This window comes from Phalaenopsis equestris, unplaced genomic scaffold (genome assembly GCF_001263595.1).
Source record: "Phalaenopsis equestris unplaced genomic scaffold, ASM126359v1 Scaffold000191, whole genome shotgun sequence".
NCBI classification, from domain to species: Eukaryota; Viridiplantae; Streptophyta; class Magnoliopsida; order Asparagales; family Orchidaceae; genus Phalaenopsis; species Phalaenopsis equestris.
The window spans coordinates 542,057-561,479 of NW_018164633.1; the positions used below are offsets into that span (position 1 = coordinate 542,057).

At 36.7% G+C, this 19,423-nt stretch overlaps 1 protein-coding gene across 1 annotated transcript in view; it reads right to left on the reverse strand.

Moving 5' to 3' along the window:
- Nucleotides 1-971: 971 nt before the first annotated feature.
- Nucleotides 972-19,423, reverse strand: part of LOC110022461 (histone deacetylase 15) — a 42,465-nt gene continuing 24,013 nt past the window's right edge. Inside the window, exons 14-17 of the mRNA XM_020721411.1 lie at nucleotides 19,062-19,144; nucleotides 18,707-18,752; nucleotides 13,659-13,827; nucleotides 972-1,374 (exon numbers count right to left, since the gene is read on the reverse strand). Of these exons, the coding sequence (XP_020577070.1) occupies nucleotides 1,142-1,374; nucleotides 13,659-13,827; nucleotides 18,707-18,752; nucleotides 19,062-19,144 (531 nt within the window). The 3' untranslated portion in view covers nucleotides 972-1,141. The remainder of the gene's footprint in view (nucleotides 1,375-13,658; nucleotides 13,828-18,706; nucleotides 18,753-19,061; nucleotides 19,145-19,423) is intronic.

Here is a 19,423-nt window from a genome sequence, read left to right on the forward strand (position 1 = left end):
ACCCTAACAAGTCCAGTGCTAAAAATAGAAGATTTACATGCATACTAACAATTCTTATGTATTTACATATCAACCACCTAAACTTTATTTTTACATGTATGTCACATTATCTATGCAGGACGAAGTGTATTTCATGTTTTATTTGTTAAAATAGTAGCATTTTTTATGTAATATGAAAGATTTGTGTGATATAAATGTAAAACAGAAAAATTTTGGTGTTAAATATGTAAATGCACAAGAACTGGGTGTTATGCATGCAAATGCCCCAAATAAGAAAGAAAATGCTTCTCTTTCTATAATATTTGATCAATCTGTGCCATTTCATCAAATAATCCAATCCTACAGTACTATCACATTTAGTCATCACACAGGAACAAACAAAAAAAAGAAAAAATGGGCATTTACATACGTACCACCTAATTAATATGTATATTTACATATCCAACACCTAAACTTTACTTTTTTAACATTTATATCAACCGAATCTTACACATCACATAAAAAACACCACCATTCTAACTTTTAAAAGTGATATACAATGTAAAATTTGATATTGAGGTGTTAGATATGTAAATACATAAGAATTGCGTGGTATGTATGTAAATCTTCAGAAGAAAAAACATTACTGCAAAGCCAAAAACTAACACTTACTCCAAATCAAGCAACAAACATATGGTTTGAACATTCCTCCAAAAATTTCCTTTGTGGGAGAAGCTGGATGTTCTGTTCCGGGTATGGATAAGAAGAAAGGGGCAATTACATAGAGACCACCCAAAACTTGCTATTTACAAATCAACCAACCTGGTTCATCCATTTTTCAAATTCTCCCTCAAATATCAAAATTCATGATAGAACCCCAACCCAGATTTTTTCATTTTTATCAAATTCTCAATCGTTTGATCACGTGAGTGCTTAATTTGTAAATATCAATGTTTCGAGAGGTCTGTATGTAATTATCAGAAGAAAAAAAATGCAGGGGAAATGGTTCTCTTTCTACAATATTTGATCATTCTGGTCACATTTCATCAAATAATCTTTAATCCTACAGCACTATCACATCAGTCATTACAGAGAATCTAACCAAAAAAGGAAAAAAAAAAACATTACAGGAAAGAGCCAAAAAACTAAATCTTACTCCAAATCAATCGACATATGGTTTTGAATTTCTTCCAAAAATTTCCTTTTGGGGAGAAGTTGGATGTTCTGACTGACCATTTCGAGCCAAAACAATCCTCTTCGAATGCCGCCGCAGCCGCAGCCGCAGCCGCAGCCGCCGCCTCTGTTGCCCATAAAGTACCTCGTAAATAAGCCTTTTAGCTCCCCATCTCCACCATATTGGCCCAACCAAGAATCTCCTCCTCTTCCTATATTTCACTGGAATTAACAAAGAAAAAACTTAATTATTTGAAATGTTTTTAAAAATAAAAAGAGGCATTTAAACATTCCACACAATTCTTATGTAGTTGCATATCTAATACCCCAACTTTAATCTTTACATGCATGACCACTCAAATCTTTAAAATTGCATAAAAATATCACCATCAATTATTATTTTTTTAAGTGAAATACCACATTTCATGCATGGATTTATAAAATCAAAGTGTTCTAAATGTAAATATGAAAGTTTAGGAGTCATATATGTAAATTTCCCGAACAAGAAACAAAAATGCTCTCAAACATGCCTTTAACTTCTATCTAATTTAGAGATTCTATTATTGTATGTCAAATATTTACAAGATACAACAGAAAAGAATGAACATGAGGCCAAAAAAAAAAAAACAAAAAAGCGGAAACATGGACATTCCATAAATAATTTACGCTATTGCTTCTTAGGCAATGTTTTAAGAGAATGGCAGTACCAAAATCATAAAAGAGTTCTGACGAAAGAAACAACAAATTTAGGCTGTTTAGCTGCTTTTAGTCTAGTATTTTAAGGGCCAAGTTACATACCACACAATTCTTATATATTTACATATCTAACACCTAAACTTTCATATTTACATACATATCACTTAAAAATACCACCATTACTACCTTTTAATAGTGAAATACACCTTTCCAAGCATAAGTTTTAGCAAGGAAGAGTAATTAATGGAAATATCAAACTTTAAGTGTTAGATATTCAAATAGAAAACAATTGTGTGGTATGTATGTAAAGTTCCCAATATTTCATTGTATTTATCATGAAGGTACCAATTAAGGTCATTCAGTTTGGTGTTTTATACTGATGCCATGCTTCTAATAAATAAGTAAAAAAATGAGAATCGAAAGAGAGTATATTGAAAATATAAAATTTGAGAATAGTAGTTGGAATATGATGCATAATTTTAGCGAGTAATCACATAGCATAATCCTCATCGAGCCTTAGTTACTACACTCACTGCTCAAGCAATAAAATTTATTTATTGGTGATGACTCTTGCAAATCATTCCACAATTACTCTAAAATTTCTACCAACCATATGGCTATTTTCAAAAACTTGCTCATGAAAAAAAAATTGTAAAATAACTTTTTTTTCCCAGCAGCGTATTTTAGGATTAATAAATAAGTAAAAATTTAGAAATGTTAAGAAAAAGAGGAACTTTACTTTCTTCAGGAAATCAAAGAGTGTCAAGTATATGATCTATTAAAGATACCAATTGGCTTTATCATCATCATCTTGGTCACCTTCTATTTGAAGTTTTAAAGGAGTTCATGTTAAAAAATATTTATTGCCATGATTTCGGATTTAGAAATTTCCCAATCTGGCATGGAAATGGGAACAAAAAAAGTGCGACTTTTCTAGCTTGCAATAAAAAGGTTATATTACTGTTTACTTAATTCATAATGACAAATGGGGACCTCTACCATTCCTAATGTAACAAACACAAGTGGTTTGCTTTTCCCAGCAACAATTACATAAAAATTTCCAATTTTACTGCTCATAATCAAGTTTGATATGAGCATGTTCCTTCCTACTTTTTATGATATAATCCAAGGCCAATTTGGGGTAATTTTTTAAGGTCTTAATTTGATAATCAAGTTATACCCCATACTTTTCAAAAGAAATAAACCATGAAACTTCCTAAAATAATTTTATTTAACAAAATGAGCCTAGAAAAGAAAAAAGATCAATTACTAGCAACAACTAGAGCCTTATTATACTAACTAATATTCCAAAATCATATTGAGGAGAGGTCATCCTTACAGCTACTCAAATCATAAATAAGCCGCCTTAAAATATTTTGTAGTTCAGAACACCAATTGATGTACTCCCTACTTTTACCCCAATTTCAATACCACAAACAATCCTGTACTCTGAATCTTTGGTTACATCACCTTCGTGAAAGTTCATAAAAATAATAAGGAAGATTTACAAATGTACCACTCAATTCCAATGTATTTACATATCTAACACCTAAACTTCAGTTTTTACATGAAAAGGTGTATTTCGCTTTTTAAAAGTTAAAATGGTGGGCTATTTGATGTGATATGAAAAATTTTAGTGGTATAAATATAAAAAGTAAAGTTTAGGCGTTAGATACTTAAATGCATAGGAATTGGGGAGTATACATGTAAATGCCCCAAATAATAAAAGAGAAAATTGACCTCTAAGAAATAGTCTATTTCTACCAATTACTCGTCAAGCAAATAAAAAAGTTCTGTAATCATCAGTCTACTAAACTTTCTTTTGCTTTTATGTGATTTCTAAAAATTTAAGACATTTCTTTGCTCAAAATCACCTTGACAAACCGAATGCCATTAAAAAAAGTGCATTTACGTACATAGCAAACAATTCTTATGTATTTACATATTTCAAACCAAACTTTCATATCTACACACGTAGCACTCAAATCATTAATGTCACATAAAAAATAGTATCATTACAATTTTTTAAAAGTCAAATAAAACTTTTCATGCACAGATTTAAAGCACCAAAGTGCTATGTATGAAAATATGAAAGTTTAGATGTAAGATATGTAAATACATAAAAATTGTGTGCAATATATGTAAATTTACCTCTAAAAAAACACAACAGATTGTACCAAACACTAATTTTATTATCTCTCACTGCATTAATTAAAAAGTTTACAATATCACATAATGAATCATGGTGAACCTATACACCAATTCAATTCTTAAAATATTATGTGAAGCATTATCTAATGAAGGATTAAGGAAAGCCATGAGTAGAAATGGAAACCTTAAAAAATAACCAAAAAACATAGAAGATCACAAAAGGAGAAATATTTGCGTATGGAATACGCACGCAACTCTGCGTGCCCACTCGATTAACCTGCAATACCTTCGTAATAACCTATGAATAACATCAAAATAGAACACGCGAAGGATATTGGAAGGTTACTAGATTTATATATTATTGAACTTAATAACCTTCCAATAACCTCCGAGCAAAGGTTATTGTGAGGCTATTACGCACACAGCTCTGCGTACGTCGTCAGTATGCAAATATTTCCCTCATAAAAGATGTGTCACAGGTCAAGGGAAAAAACTTAGTTATCTTATACATAAGAGGCTAGATATAACTTATGTTATGATTGTGGTAGGTTAATTTATGCATGAACTAAAGGAGGCTTATCTACAAGCTACCTACCAAATTCTTCAAAACTTAAAAGTTATTCTGGGAGGAAAAATTAATTTAAAAGAAACACAAAGTTGAAACGTGAAGCCGCACAAATGCAGACTATGTAGATTCTCTTGTAGACATGAGATCAAACTCCGGCTAGCTGCACCTTTTTTTGAAACCAAATCAGTCACATTTAAAAAAAAAAAAAAACCTCAAAACATAGTAGAAAATTTTAATTAAGAAGCTAGTCCATATCACTGGCACAAGAAATGATTGAGCTACTGCGGGCGAAAATTCTCACTAAAAATCTAAAGATCAGGTGTGATAAACCTATGAGACTATCGTGATAATAATTCAACATTAAAGTTCACATACAATACTAAGTAATATGTTAGAATGAATATTTTAATAAAAAAATATAGTGCATCATATAATGCATCATATAATGCATCATATAATGCCAATAAGAGATCAGCCGACATGTGTTTCCATAAAGAAAATCAACAATTAAATTATTGAATAGTTAGGAATGAAGTAAGGAAAATCAACAATTAAATTATTGACTAGTTGGGAACAAAGTATATCTATTCATTAGCTTATAAGAAAAGTTTAGAAGAAATGCATATGTGCCATATCTTATTATTGAAACCACATATTAATGCTAGTGAAAGAGATCAAAATTTTACATATTCAAGGCAAGAAAATCAAAATCCCATGGATTCATACAAGTGTAATCCAAAATCTATTTTAAAAATCTATATTTATTTGTATGGCTATACAATATTTTATTATTTCATAGTTAGATCAATATATATATATATTAACTTCTATCAAATACTATGCTGAATAAGAAGAATTAGTTCATAATATTGTGCTCTCCATAGCCTCATAACTTATTCAAATATGCAAAGAATAAGTTATACATCAGACTTAGGCCCAGTTTTGGGCAGCGGTTTTACCGCGGCGTGCCAGAAAACGCGACGCCTTACCCTTGGTTTTGACGGCACAATGAATTTTATGAAAAATCCAAACGAAATGCGGTAGCGGGTTCAACCCCGCGACCCGTGTTTGTTTGTATAGTGTTGACGCGATTGCCCCTCCTCTCCCGGGATCATTTCTCTCGCGTGTCTTGCCCTAGCTACCCCTCCTTTCTAGCGATCCTCTCTCTCGCGTCTTGCCCTAGCAGCTCTCTCCTCTCCCCCCTCCTCTCTCTCTCTCTCTCTCTCTCTCGATTCTCGTGGTTGGTGTTGTGCCTCTATCGGTGAGTTCTCTTCTCCCTCTTCTCTATCTCCTTTGCGGCTGTGTTTAGTTCTTTTCATTTGTCTGAGGTGTTGCTTCTTCGTGCGGTGCTCTGTGTGGTGGTTCAACTATACTATAATTTTTCTGTACGGCAGTTCCTCTTTGGGTTGGGTAACCCTAGCTAAATTATGCCTTTATCCTTGACTTTGGTTCCTCTTCGGATTTGGTACTATATTTTTTTCTATACGGTAGTTCCTCTATGCAGTGGTTCTTCTTCGTTATAGGCAATCTTTGTGCGGTGATTTCTTTACTCTAATTGTGTGCCTTTTGGTTTTGTGTCTTTGTGCCCACCTTGGGTTCCTCTGTGCAATGGTTCCTCTTGGTGTTGGTGTGGTTCTCTGTGCACTAGAATTTTGTGGTTTTTATTTGGCTAATCTTATGCTTCATTGCTTCTCGGTTGAAGTTGGATTTTGAGATTTTTGGGGATCCCACATGCAATGGCTTGGATTTTTTGGATTTTCGATTTGGCAAATGCTTATGCTTCATTGGTTCTCAGTTGAAGTTGGATTTTGGGATTTTTTGGGATTCCACATGCAATGGCTTGGATTTTTGGGATTTTCGATTTGGCAAATGCTAATGCTTACTCATTTATGTTCATGAATTATGGTATAATACGTACTAGTTTTGAATGCACGTGCAATGATGGAATATGGTTTTCCTTTTGCACAGTCACTATACATTTGGTTGATGTTAGCTTATGGCATTGATGTGGTGGAAGTGGGGGTTGATGTGTTTGTGTTGAAGAACGAGGAGTGGTGGTGAAGGGTTGTTAGTGTGTGGAAGTGGAGGTGGAGGGTGATTGGTGTGTGGATTGGATGTGTATGTGCTGGCGAACGTGTTTGTGTGTGAGTGAGGTGGTTCTGGTTGGTTTGTGGTTGTGGATGTGTTGATGATGGTGGATATGTTTGTGAGTGGTTAAGAAGATGTTGGTGTGGATGTGTAGAGGAGGTGATGGTGGAGGTGTTGGTGTATTTGTATGTGGTTTAAGAAGGTGTTGGTGTGGTTGTGTAGATGAGGTGAATGTGTGGTTGTGTTTGCGGTAGTGGATGTGTTTATGTGTGTGGAGGTAGTACCGTTGTGGATGTGTTGCGTGTGTGGATGCGATTGTCTTGTTGTTGTGTGTGGAGGTGGTGGCAGTGGTGATGTGTACGTAGTGTGGTGGGGTAGTGGTGCTGCTATTGTGACATTTTATTTCTCTTTATGGAAAATGTTTTTATGGCAAATGTTTTTTTATGACAAATGTTTATGTTGATTGGTTTTTTCATGCTAGCATACAAAATGGTTAAGACCACGAAAGTTGGTTCATTTGCATGTGGGATAAGGATACCAGAATGATATTTCGCGACCTTTCTCTCAAGGAGGTCGAAAAGAGAAATAGGCCAAAAATCTATTTCAACAAGGAGAGATGACAAAACATTATTAAAAAATTTAAAGAAAGTACAGACAAAGAGTACGATAGAATGCACTTATAAAACAAGTGGGGTCAACTTAACAATAATTGAAAAATCTGGAAGAAACTGAAGCGAAAAAGCACGTGCATGGGTTGAGATCCGATAAAGCAAACAAAGGATGCTTCCGAGGAGTGTTGGGATGAGAGACTCGCGGTGAGCATTCTTGAAACATCCACTGTATACTTCAATTTTTATTATTTTTTAAGTCCATCAACATGTCATTTGTATTTGTAGGTGATGTCAATTGCAAAAAAAATTTAAATAAATTGGCATTGACCTTGAGATGGAAGAGAAATTAAATCGTATGTTTTGTCGTTGACATTGACCATGGGCAACAATGCATGTGCCCCCAGTAAGACAATGTTTGGTGACATCCCTGCAAATTTGGCAGATGATCAAACACGTGATTCTAACGAAGGCCCCAACCCGAACTAAAATGAGGTCGAATCCACTAGTTGATGAAAGCTACCCAGGGTAGAGAAGAAGAAAAAAGAGGCAGCAACTTTCATTAAGAGTCAATTATCACAGTTGATGGCTTCATGTACCAATGACTCTGACCCATCACAAAGCAACATCTGCCCAACAGGTTATGCAAATTCTAGAGACTACTCCAGAAATTTACGAGGACATGCCACTGTATTTGTTCTTTTTAAAGTTGCTTGAAGATTCGCCTAGAGAGAGTTTTTCATGATCATGACCGCAGACCGTAGTGGCTTACCTATGTTATTTTCATAGGAACACTGACGTTTGAGGGATATTTTTTTTATTAGATTCTTGTGTTATAATTTATATTTTTTATTTGTTTATTTACTTCGGATATTTTTATATGCGTAAGGTTTTTCATGCTGCTTTGGACATGTCGCTTTACTTAAGAGTTTTTCATTTCTCGTTATGTTTTATATTTACTTATGTAATATTGTGGGTCCCCATTATCTTTCAAGAATTATATTGGAACAATTGATGGGACACACATTAATACACGTGTTCCATATAATGAGAAGATCGCATTCATCGGTTGTTAAGGGTTCCCAAAGCAGAATGTTATGGCGGTATACAACTTCAACATGTGTTTTACTTTTGTCATGACTGGTTGGGAGAACAATGCACATGAGAATCGAATTTTCAAATCTGCAACACAGAATAACAAATATAACTTTTCACATCCACCCACAGGTTTGCTTGAGACCGACTTATTCTCCTAACTTTTTTTCCTTCAAAACTAGTCATTCAATTCACATCAGATAAAAACTATTTGGTCGATGTTGAGCATCCATTGCAGCGAGGGTACCTCAAATTCTTTCTTGATACAATATACCACATACCTAACTTTGAGCGAGTCAACAATGTCACGTGAAACAAGAAAGAAATGTTCAACAAAAGTCAATCTTGTTTACGCGGTGTCACTGGGAAGACTTTTAGTATTTGAAAGAAGAAACATGTTATACTTCGCGATATATCATATTACCCGTTTCCCAAATAGGCGCAGCTTATGATTGTCACGATGACTATCCATAATTATATTCGATGACATACTTCCCACAACGACATCGATTTTCATATGTCGGACAAGGATCATGCACATGTACCTGCCGAGGCATATGAGAAACGCCTTAGACAGTCTTTGTCACGGATTGAAAATGATGTTTCCAAGACTTGTGATCAAGATGGGGAAGGTGCAAACGTGATGACAGAGTTGAGAAAATAAATTACGGCTGCGATAATTGAAGGGTGCTTGGAAGAAATGTTAACTTTTATTTTCATTAATTGTATTGATTTAGAAAAGGCTTACGATAAGGTTCCAGAGATATTCTTTGGAGAGTCCTTGAGAAGACAGGTGTTGATATGACTTATATTCATGTCATTAAAGAAACGTATACTAGAGCTATCATTTGTGTTCAAACTGAAGGAGGATTGACCAAATATTTTCCTATTTTTGTTGGATTACATCAGGGATCAGCTTTAAGCCCATATATTTTTGCTTTAGTTATGGATGGTCTTAGTGGACATTTACAGGAGGATGTACCTTGGTGTATGCTTTTTGCTAATGATATCCGTCTTGTGGATAAGACGAGAGAAAAAACCCAGGAAAAACTTGAATTATGAAAGTGTACATTGGAGCATAAAGGTCTTCATTTGAGTAGAACTAAAACTGAATACATGGAATGTAATTTTGGTGTTAGTAGCTCTAGTGACATAAGTGTAACTTTGGTGATCAAATTATTAAAAGGTGTGAACGATTTAGATATCTCGGGTATGTTGTTCAAAGCGATGATGATATAGATGGAAATGTTAATAGTAGAATTCAAGTAGGTTGGTTTAAGTGGAAGAATGCTTCGGGCCTTTTGTGTGTGTGAATTGTGATAGAAAAGTGTCACTTAGACTGAAAGGAAAATTTTATAAGACGGCGGTGAGATTTGCAATGCTCTATGGCGTCGAATGTTAGCCTTTAAAAAAGAAGCATAATATCAAGTTAAGTGTTGCTGAGATGAGAATGATTAGGTGGATGAGTGGCTTTACACTTAGAGGCAAAATGCGAAATTTATATATCCGTGATAGGGTTGGTGTAGCTCCTCTGACGAACAAAATTAGAGAAAATCGTCTTAGATTGTTTGGTCACATTAAGTGTCGACCATCTGATGATTCGATTTGGAGAGTAGATGTTTTAGATTTGACTTACGTTAAGAAAGACAGAGGTAGAGCTAGAAAGACTTGAGCTTATTGTATAAAAATGATTTTAATTTATTAAAACTAAATGAAAATATGACACTTAATAGGACGTAATGGAGAAAAAAGATTCATGTAGCCGACCCACGGCGTGGGGAAAAGGGGTTGTTGTTGTTGTTGTAACTGTAATAATTGTCGAAGACATTCACGGTTTATTGTATTAATCTTTTATACAATTCATGTATATTTCTGTTCATATGCATTTAATATTTACTGTATTGGTTTTTTACACAAGTTGTAAGTGTTTTTTTCCTTTTGCATTTTCTTTTTTTCTTTTGGTGGGTTTTGGAGGTCGATGATGAGACGCTTAACCTTATGAGTTCTTCTGAATGACCTATATTTATTAGTTGGTGTCACATGTGAAATCCTAATAAAAACAATCAAGTTCCTCTCTTTTTTTCGGTGCTACGATTTTTTAGGTTCTTCTGGAATGTCTCTTTTGGTGATATGCATATGTGACACACACAAGTTTGATATTAGATGGGTTAAATGCAACTAAGAACCATTTTTTTATAAGGTTTGTTTTCTTCTTATAGTGCAGATTCATTAATTTATATACCTCACAGCTTCATAAAAATTTAATTACTTTGTTATGATTTTTTACTTTTACTATATCGAAGGGTGTGTTTTTTTAAACTTTTAGGGAAAATGAGCTCAAAGATTTCTGGTACCTCCAGAGGATTGTATTGCTACTGTGATCTTCGGTGTTCTCTGCTGACTTCACGTCAGTCACATAGCTACGAAAGAAAGTTTTATAGGTGTCCATAGAGAATCACAAAAAACTATGACAATTTTCAGTTAGCAGATGGGCCGGAAGATTTCACCTATCATTGCAGGACGGCTTAGCTCGTGACATACGTCGTCTGCATTTGAAAAGTAATATTATCATATTATTAATTGTTGTTTAATAGTCATTTTCTTAATTTAAGTAGTTATGCTACTCACAGTTTAGCGAGGTATCCATTTTTATTTTGTAACGTTCTGCACTGAATATTTTCTATTAAAGTATAGAATGTACTAGTATGAACAGTTCTGTTGCAAACAACATTACTATACAAGGGCATAATGTCATTTGTCCAGAAAAAGTTGCGGTACAACTGTTTTTAAACTATAAAAAATAAAAAAAAGACCAGCTTATCTGCAGCAGCTTTCTATGACAGCTGCCATAAACAGACCCTTAGATAAAAAAAAATATAAAATCCTTAACTACAAATTTGAATAAATTTCATTTCTTGTCCATTTTCTCTCATAATTTGTTATTGACTAATTTGATGCTAATGATTTTGACAAAAAATTGAAATAAATGAAATCACTATTTTGTGGCAATTAACTTGATTGCACATTGATTTATTTGTTTTCCAAATTCACACTTAAATTGTCAGATAATTATGATTATCTCATTATAAACCAAGTTTGAAGAATCATATCATATTTCATTTAAAAAAAAAGAGAGTTATTAGATTGATTAACAACATGTTAACCATGAATCCTCAATGTTTCTCTATATGAAAGCATAAAATGTATCATATTAATTTCATAGGAACATCTTAGCACTTAGTCATACCGCACAATGCCGAAAGGAAGTCTAAAACATGTAAAAACACAGTAAGGATTTCTCTAAATTGAACCAAATTCTAGGAGTAATTATACTAAAAATGTTCAAGGTCTTCTTAAATGAGAATAATACAGGATATCGTGTGTAAAATGATCTACCAACTCATCAGGTAGAATTTAAAAAAATCAGTATGGCTACAACATAGAAGATCAATATAGATGCAAAGGAAAACAAAGGAAAGTGTGGCATAAAAGTAAGCTGACACCCTTAGCACGTCATTGATTCCAATGGAATAATATGGACTACCCCACTTCCATGAGTTTGTAAAAAAGAAAATTAGAATCATTATTTGATGCAGAAGTTCATCGAAATGTTGGTGGATTCGATGTGGGAGCACTATGAGCCAGTTCTATGGTTCCTAGAAGGTGTTTAAGGTCGGATTAAGTCAACGGGGAGGTGGTTGTGAAATAGCACGAGGGAGAGAATATGTAAAGTCAACAGAGTTTGGAAGGAGATAGAAGTCGTTTGGTGGCTTTCCAGGATGAAAATAGCAAAGATAACCATGAAAAAACAGTTCCGACGAGGCACAACTGTCGAGAGAGATCCACCACCTATTCCTAAGAAAGTTACAAACAAATCACTGTAAAAAAAAAAAAAAGATGATGAAACACTGCTTAGACTTGGAGCAAAAAATTAGAGAACACAATCTCCAAATATATAAAACAAAGCAGAAGTCCCAAAACTAAGAAATAGCAAAAAGTTTAGCCTAGAACGAGCCTTCTTGGTTTGGACCGCCACTAAAGTATAGCAAGTTGCTCTGCAAGTTCCTTGGCAACCCTAGTTCACTCTAAGATCTAATCTTGGTGATCTTGGCCAACCAAGACAAATCAAATTTCCATCACCTCCACAAAACTCCATATTCATCATTAAATTACACATATCACCCTCGCTCCATACCCCCAAAGAAGGTGGGTTACATCCATATCAACAAACACCCTTGATAGGAAAACTCAAACCATAACAGAAATGTGAATGTTATTGCTAAAAATCAAAAGGGTTACAAACAAAGACTCTTGACTTTAAAAAAATAACGACACAAACATAAAAGATGCCCCAAGGAGAAAGCAAAGACGGCAAACACCGACTGAACAGCAAGGGGGTTGGTTGGATGGGGCTTGCGGCAGCTATGGATGGCGCTGGAAGGGGTTACAGTACAACAGAGATGGGGCGATGGCAACAGGTTTGGGAGTTGGAAATGGTTACCGTAGTAGCTTTGGGAGAGGGAGAGGGTCACGGCAGCAGATTTGGGAGTTAGTGCTGGTTATGACAGCCACATTGGGAATGGAGGAAGGTTACGGCAGCAGCTTGGGAGAGGGAGAGGGTCACAGCAGCAGATCTGGAAATTAGGTCTGGTTATGGCAGCAGATCTGGGATTTAGGGCTGGTTATGGCAGCCACCTTGACAATGGTGTGGTGGCGCGTGTGTGTGGCGCAGTGCATTGGGAATGAGGGTGCAGATAAAATTAGCAAGGAGAGAGATGGAGCTAGACGTCGGAGAAGATAAATCACCACTGGGGAGAGGTAAACAGCCGGAGCACCGCCCTAACCATCAGATATAGCCCAAGAACGGGAGAAGAGGATGCTGGCGGCTGTGCAAACATAATCTGAAATAAACTCCCAATGAAAAGAGGGAGGAGGGGGTTCGGTTCAACCCCTACCCCATGCTGAACTGGGTTGAACCGGTTCAGCCCCCCTAGCCCTCGTCAACCCTAGCACATGGCTCCTTCAACATTTCATCTCATTCAGTTTAGCATTTCAAGGTTAATTTCTAATTTTCTCTATTTTTGAGACATCCCATCTAGTAAAAATAATTCTCCAAACAACCACCCCAAAACACTGACAATATATATGGACCTTAAACAAAAGGCACGAAGGAAGTTACATAATAAATTCATGCGCAAAAAAAAAACAAAAACAAAAAAGTGCATATAAATGTGCTCATTCATATTACTGTTCAAGTATGAGAGCTATTTGAAAAAACACAATGTAAGGTTGACACTTACTCCTGTTTAAAACAACCAATTTCCATTCTGCACGCAAAGCCTCAAAATTTGTTCCCAGAATGGGCCAAAACTTCAACTGAATTTTCAGAACCTGCAGGACGGTTTCAAGTCCAGCTTCAGAAGGCTTGACATTAGACATATCGTATCCTGGATTTTCACCGAGCAACACCTGGAACATTAAAAGGATTGAATCTCAGACAAGTGCAAAAAATAATAAAAACAAATTTTAGTAAAATAAAATAAAAATATGATCTTTTTTACCCTTTAAATAACGTAGGGCAATTCAAATTCAAAACTAAATTCAAATGACCACAATTTCAACATATAAACTTAAAGATTAAGGACTTTATTTTTTAAAGATAAAATAAAAGGAAGATGATTGCGCAGATGCCACACGCAGAATTTGTATGTTGTCTTTACAAACCAAAATCAATAAATCAAAACAGGCCATAGAAACAAAAATGATTTAATACAATGGATTAAAGCAAATCAAACTTGTGCAAAAGCATTTTAGAAATTCCATATATATAAATTTAACCGGCAAAAATAAGAAAAGTCCAATGAAAGACCCTTAAATAAACTGAAAGAAGAAATGATGCAGTTAGAAGCAGGACATAATCTTCATAACTAAAAGCTTCTATATAGAAACCATACATCCTAATAAAAGACAGTAACAAAGCCTTCGCACAACTATTAGGGGCAGGCTTTAGCTGTAAGTCTATCTGGGGATGTATCCTCCTCTTCCCTTCTAGGGCCGTATCCGAAGGCAAGAAAGTGCTCAGGCTGTAACTTGTTTAAGAAGGTAATCTTCTGCAAGGGTTTGAGAGGTACTCCAGCTGTAACTCAATCCTGTGGGGATAGTTATCCTTCTCCCACTCCCTTCTGCAGCCCCTTTTCCTTAATTCCAGCCGTCCAACACACTTACACCTACCTCCTTCCAGCAACCACAGGTCCACCCTTTCCCCTGCTGCCTTTTCCACAACCTGCCTTCCGCCACTACTGCAAAGCCTCCTCCCTCCCTTACCTACTGACCGCAACCCATCTCAGCTCCCATCTGCTATCCCGACCTGCCGCCTGGAAACCATCCCCCATCCCCAAATCTGCTTCAGTCTTTGAACTGCAGACAATCACATCTCCCTCCCCTGCAGTTAAACTCCTCACAGTAACCACACCTCCCATCTCCCCAGCCAACCTCCAACCCCGTCTTCAACATGTAGTCAACCACAACTCCTCTTTCCCCCCTTCCTGCTGCTGCCGCACCCACCCACTATTACCACTATCTTCTGTCCAGCCGGTGTTCACTTTATTCGTCCTCGCCCAAGAATGTTGTTTGTGTTTTCTGCTGTTTTACCCCAATTTAAGAGTCGTCGTTGTGACATATTTCAATTTCAGTAAAAATATTTGTATTTTTATTGTGGTTTGAGTTAACTTCAGTATCATTTGGTATTAGAGCCGGGTTTAACCCTAGTCCTATCCTAGGGTTTCCTTGCATCCGCCCCTACCTAATCCACCTCCAACAAAATTTTTCTTTACTGTTTCCAAACCATAGCCAAAATTTTGACCTAATCCTAATTCCTTAGATTTTTAAAATCAGCTACCTCAAAATAAATTCTCTACACTATAAATCAGCCCAATACACCATCTCATCTCCCAAACCTAAGCACATCTCACCGCCCAACCCTAAACACTAGCCATGCCAACAAGGAAAAACATGTATGAGCCAACTTGGGAAGAGATACAACAAGAGACCCACCAACTTCAGTAGAGGCTTATGGACATTAAGGATAAAATCAAATGGAAGGTTAACCTCGACCGTGATCGGGAGAGGCAAAGGGGAGAACAAGAGAATCTAAAGATGAAGCGAGGGACAGTGTAAGTTCCTACCAGCTTACTACAAACAAAGGGTGCACACTGTAGCTTCAAAAGTGGAGAGACCATGTCACCGAGCGACCCCCACATCCTACAGGCAGAGTTCAACCTCAGAATCTTACAGTTAGAATACACCCAATAGCACACCCAAGACAACCACGTCAAAGTAAAAGCTGATTCAGAGTGATGAACGGGTAGGACCAATCCACATCCCTACATCTGTCACAGCCAGGAAGTGTTAAAAGAGCAACAAATTTAGGCATGTTGAATCAAAATGCACAACCAAGGGAGTGATCTATTTCACCGAGCAGAGTGTCATTCAAAAAATGGACAATGACACCGTTGTTCCAAAAGAAGATGAAGACTTCAGAAAGAATTCTCAACATGGAGTCAACAAAGAAGAGATGTTATCGATTCCAGTTGACCCCAGGCGAGGTATTCCGGTTGAGGTAACAATAGTTATTCTACAAGGTAGTTACATTGATGTAATGGGTGTTTATGCAGAGTATAAAATTTTGGTGCCTCGAACTACCATTTTGCAAGCATTTAGAGGAACATCAGCAGAACCGACCTTGAATGTCCAAAAGAGTCCTAGGCTGGAGTAGCCGATATCAGATATAGGGTCACCACAGATAAGAGCAATGCAGATTTTTCATATGCATAGACCCTTCCTGAGTTATCCCTACAGAAGGAAGTTCAACATGTCAAAAGTGATCATTTTTGTGCCATGTCGAAAATATTACGTAGAGCTGATCAAATATTAGTTTAAGTTTAGCATGATACCCATTGTTAGATGTCCAGTCAGGAGAGATGAACCCCGACCTTGTAATGGGCCCGAAGAGCTTAATGGGGACGAAAATTCTTCAATGAGATTCAGGTCCTATTATTCAAAAAGAGGTTTCTCCTGAGTAGGTGCTAGTGAAAGTGGTGCAGTCTGACATAAATGTCACCCTTGAGTTGATTTTTCCACACATTAATTTATCAGTTACATTATGTCAAATACGAGTGGGAGAAGAAAATTATATATTTACTTGTTCAGAATTTAGCTCGAGAGAACCTAAGTCGTGTACCTCTGACACAAATTGTGTCAGAAGAGGACAAATACCTAGTATATCAAGATGTTCTTTAGAATGCCGCCGCCGCCCACAAAATTAACTTACATGAAAATTATAACACGACTGACCTGATTACTATGAGATAAAATGCTTCGACGAATGAGGACGAAGCTCCCCAAACTCTGGGAGACTGACGCGGGGCCTGAGAGCAGAACAGGCCACACTCAGTTTAGCACGAGAGGGTTTGATCAAGCAAGAGGTTGGACCAGCCCCCTCTCCCTCTTTTCATTATTCCCCCCACTTCCTATTTTCATTTCCCACTTATCCATCTTTTATTTATATTTTGTTTCTATATTTTAGAGTGAGTTCTCTGTGAGCCTTTGTTGAATGTCTGTTCGGACAGCCGCCGACGTCCTCCTATACCCTTCTAGAGTTGTATCCGATGGCGAGAAGGTGCTCCGACTGTAACTAGTCCGAGGTGGTGATCTTCTCCAAGGGTTCAAGAGATGTTGATTGTAATTTAATAAAGTGGGGACAGTTATCCTTCCCCCGCTCCCCTCTGCAGCCCCTTTTCCTTGATTCCAGCCGTCCAACACACTTGTGCCTACCTCTCCTCCTTCCAGCAACTGCAGCTCCACCCTTCCACCTGCTGCCTTTACCACAACCTGCCTTCCGCCACTACATCAAAGCCTCCTCCCTCACTTACCTGTTGATCGCAACCCATGCCAACTCCTGTCTGCTATCCTGACGTCAGACCACAACCAAACCAGCTGCCTTACCCCATCCCATGCCCCAACCTGCCACCTGGAAACCATCCCCGTCCCCAAATCTGCTGTTGGCAGCACCTTCAACCTTCCGGACTGCAGCCAATCACAGCTCCAACATCTCCCTCCACTGCAGTCAAACTCATCGCAGCCAACCACACCTCCAATCTCCCCAGCAGACCTCGTTTCCACCCTGCAACCAACCGCAACTCCTATTCCCCCCCTTCCTGTTGTTGTCGCACGCTCCCACTATCCCCTCTACCTGTTGTCTAGCCGGTGTTCGCCTTGATCGTCCTCGCCCAAGAGGAGTGTTTATCTTTTGTGTTGTTTTACCCCTTAGTTAAGAGTCGTCATTGTAACCTTCAGTAATAATATTCATATTTTATAGTGGTTTGGGTTAACTCTAGTATCAACAAAAGACCCACTGACCTCCAACAACATGGTGTTCCATGATCTTATAAAGATCATGAAAACAATTTCTTCTCAAAGTAAGAGCTTGAGTCTTTGGCCTCTAAAGGTAGATCCATAAGGTGTTAGGTATTTCCCTTTACCTCTAGAAAGAACTTCATGATTTGAGATCATTTAAAGTAATTTTTTCTGTTTAAGTAAAAAGATGCTTGAAATACTTGAACCTCTCCTTCGGTCAAATTTTTACCATTAATCATGGTTGAATTATTTAAAGAAAAGTAAAAGAACCCAAACAAAACAAATAGAAAGGGAATTTGGCAAGAGGGATAAGATTAAAAGTAGAAACCCTAACCTTAGAGAGTAAGAAAAAAAAGGCTAAAAGGAACACCCTGACCTTGTTTTGATACCATGTAAAAACTAGAACAATGGAATTTTTTTTTAAGAATCTTATCTCATTCTTTGTACAAGAGAAGAAAATATATACATCACCAAGATGCATTACAAAATAGGAATAAAAAAAAAAGGAAAAGAATTAAGATTCAGCAATCATGTAGGAAAGCACGGGATTGCAATTGGAGAGTCCTAGAGAAATGGATTCTACAATACAAAGTTTCGATCTGTGCACTATTCTTTGCTATTATTGGAGTAGCAGAATTTCAACACAAACTACTTTTAGGTGTGGGACAGGAAGTGTATCGATGGCAGCGGCAGCAGCCTCAGCAGAGCAGAAACAGGAAAACAGACCAGCAAAGGCAGCCATGGCAGCAATATAGCAGTTTCCAGCAACGCATGACAGCAGCAAATCAACAGTGGAAGCAATAACCAAGACAGCAGTTTGCCAAAGCAGATAGTAAACAAACAAAGAAGGGCAAGACAGCGGCTAAAATGAGTAATTCAGAGCTTCTGTTCCAATAAAACCATCATAAACTCAGCATTAATGGTGGATAATTACCTTGACAACTGCTGTAGCTGAAGATGATATAGAACGCAAGTTGTAGCTGCACAATAAAATAAATAAACAATTTAGAATTGCTACATTTTATAATGAACAACTTTTGAAGATTTACATACATACCACTCAATTCCTATGTATTCACATATCTGAAACCTAAACTTAAAGTTCTACATACATGCCGTATTTCACTTTAAAAAGTTAAAATGGTGGTAGTTTAGATCTGATATAAGAAAATTGAGTGGTACAAATATAAAAAAGTAAAATTTAGGTGTTAAATATGTAAATACATAGGAAAGGAGTGGTATGTGTGTAAATGCCCCAACAACTAAAGAAGCACATAAAGACCACAGACCCTCCCTCAAGTATCACCAGCAATTTTCCTTGTGAAAGGGAACACAACATATGCGTCATCTGCGCATATCCAGCAGGGGTCACCTGGAAGAGAAAAACTCCAAATGAAGAATGGCAACTAGCATGTCAAATCTAAAACAAAAACAACTCATTTATTTATGCTATTTATGCACGCGACTTATAAAATAAATTGAGAATACTACTGTTAGAAAAATATGGTAAACTTTTTCGTTGTTTTTGTTACTCTATAAAAAGTTGGGCATAGAGCAATAGTTAGGTTGCTTCCATTATAAATCTTGGAAAAATAAACCACCTCTTCAAAACCAAAATAAGGTGGCGTAAAGAAACTCTTCTCCAACCAGG